General features: G+C 53.0%; 1 protein-coding gene across 1 annotated transcript; it reads right to left on the bottom strand.

The window, feature by feature from the left end:
• Positions 1 to 828: 828 nt before the first annotated feature.
• BHQ10_010401 (uncharacterized protein) lies at positions 829 to 1,438 on the bottom strand (the record flags this gene model as incomplete). The annotated part of the gene is made up of 2 exons (XM_040873026.1): positions 829 to 1,373; positions 1,429 to 1,438. 2 exons carry the CDS (start codon positions 1,436 to 1,438, stop codon positions 829 to 831), a joined length of 555 nt encoding a protein of 184 aa, XP_040738901.1.
• Positions 1,439 to 1,456: the final 18 nt, after the last annotated feature.

Here is a 1,456-nt window from a genome sequence, read left to right as displayed (position 1 = left end):
TCACCACCCTGGTACGCCTGCCTTGCTCCACGATATCCACCGCTATAAAATAGGGGTGGTTTACCAGGTCTGTTCGGGCTTCGATAACCACATTAACCACTATATCTCGCCTAACYGCGGTCACCACACGGGCATGCTCTCTAGGGCCCTCTGGCCAGTAAAATAAGAAGCCTGGGTGGCTTATATCGTGCTTACCTACTGGGGGCTCCTGGAGGCATGCTATCTCCGYACCAGCCTCTAACGCTGCCTCYAATGCCGTATGGACTATGGTGCTGGTGCAGGCACAATTGTGTTGAAGCACTAACATGATCCCTGACTCGGGGGCGAGTCCGGAACTGCTGTAGGCGTTGCTTCCGCGTCTATTAGCTTAATATCATTTGGCTCTGGGCCTGGGGTGTCYACTGGTGCTAGGCCTAGAGAGCTCTCCTCCAGGGGCTCTGATTGGGGCTTTGGGGGTAATRGCACCACTATGCCTACCTGCTAACCCGCTGGGAGTTAGTATTGTAGATGGCGATCCCATACACGCTGGAGAGTGTGTTTACGCGCCTRCTTCAYCAAGGGGCATCTTGGGGATRAGGCCTCATGAGCCTCACCGYAGTTGGCGCACTTGATTAGGTAGTGTTGGCACGYTTTACTGGGCCTACCYCTACAATCTATCACGTTGTAGGCATGGCTTAGCGTCTTATAGTTCCTGGTGCAGATCAAGCACTTAGGGGGTCGGCCTTTGCACCTAAGATGGTTAGAGTGCCCTATTCTGCAACACCGAGTGCATACGTTCTCGGGGTTAATCTCCTTATAAGCCTCTGTCGTATGGCGCCGAGTGCTGAATTAGAGGCCTAATTTGATCATCTTACGGGCATCTTCTCCAGAGCCCACGGTGACCACTATAATAGCGCTTTGTTGATTCCTAGTCTTTAGTTTTCTGGGGTTTATCAACCAGACGGGGTCCCGCTTGAGCCTAAACACCCCCTGGAGCTCTATCTCTTYCYGGGCTAGGCTTAGGCCGTTCTCACTGTTCATATAGCGGTGCAYRGGGACTCCATGGACCTTAACACGCTGCCATTGCTCACTAATCTCCACTGAGATGACCGCTGGGTCAYATYTCCGTACAGTGGTGATAAGTATATCGTTATAGGCAGGCACGAGCACATTGCTGGGCGTGCCCTCTTGGAGGAGCACCGTGAGGTGCCCTGAAGCAGCGTATCTAGTATTAATCGCTCTCACAAAGTTGGGTATGCCTACGTTGCTCAACGCCCGGTTGAGCTCTAAGACGATATCCTGAGTATCCCTATAAAGCGTATCTAGAGGCTCCTCACGCCAGAAGATTAGGCGTCGTTCCTCTTTGCTCCGGGTGCTAGTAGRCTTCGTTGGGACTGGCCTAGGCTCGTTAGTCGCTGTAGGCGTTGCTTGTTGCTTGCTATATCGCACGGTAGTCCATTCCCCAGCGCTTGCGCTT

This window comes from Talaromyces amestolkiae (genome assembly GCF_001896365.1).
Source record: "Talaromyces amestolkiae strain CIB chromosome Unknown scaffold80.1, whole genome shotgun sequence".
Lineage (NCBI taxonomy): Eukaryota > Fungi > Ascomycota > Eurotiomycetes > Eurotiales > Trichocomaceae > Talaromyces > Talaromyces amestolkiae.
The sequence above is the reverse complement of the archived record's forward strand: the minus strand, read 5'-3'. Positions and strand labels throughout refer to the sequence as shown.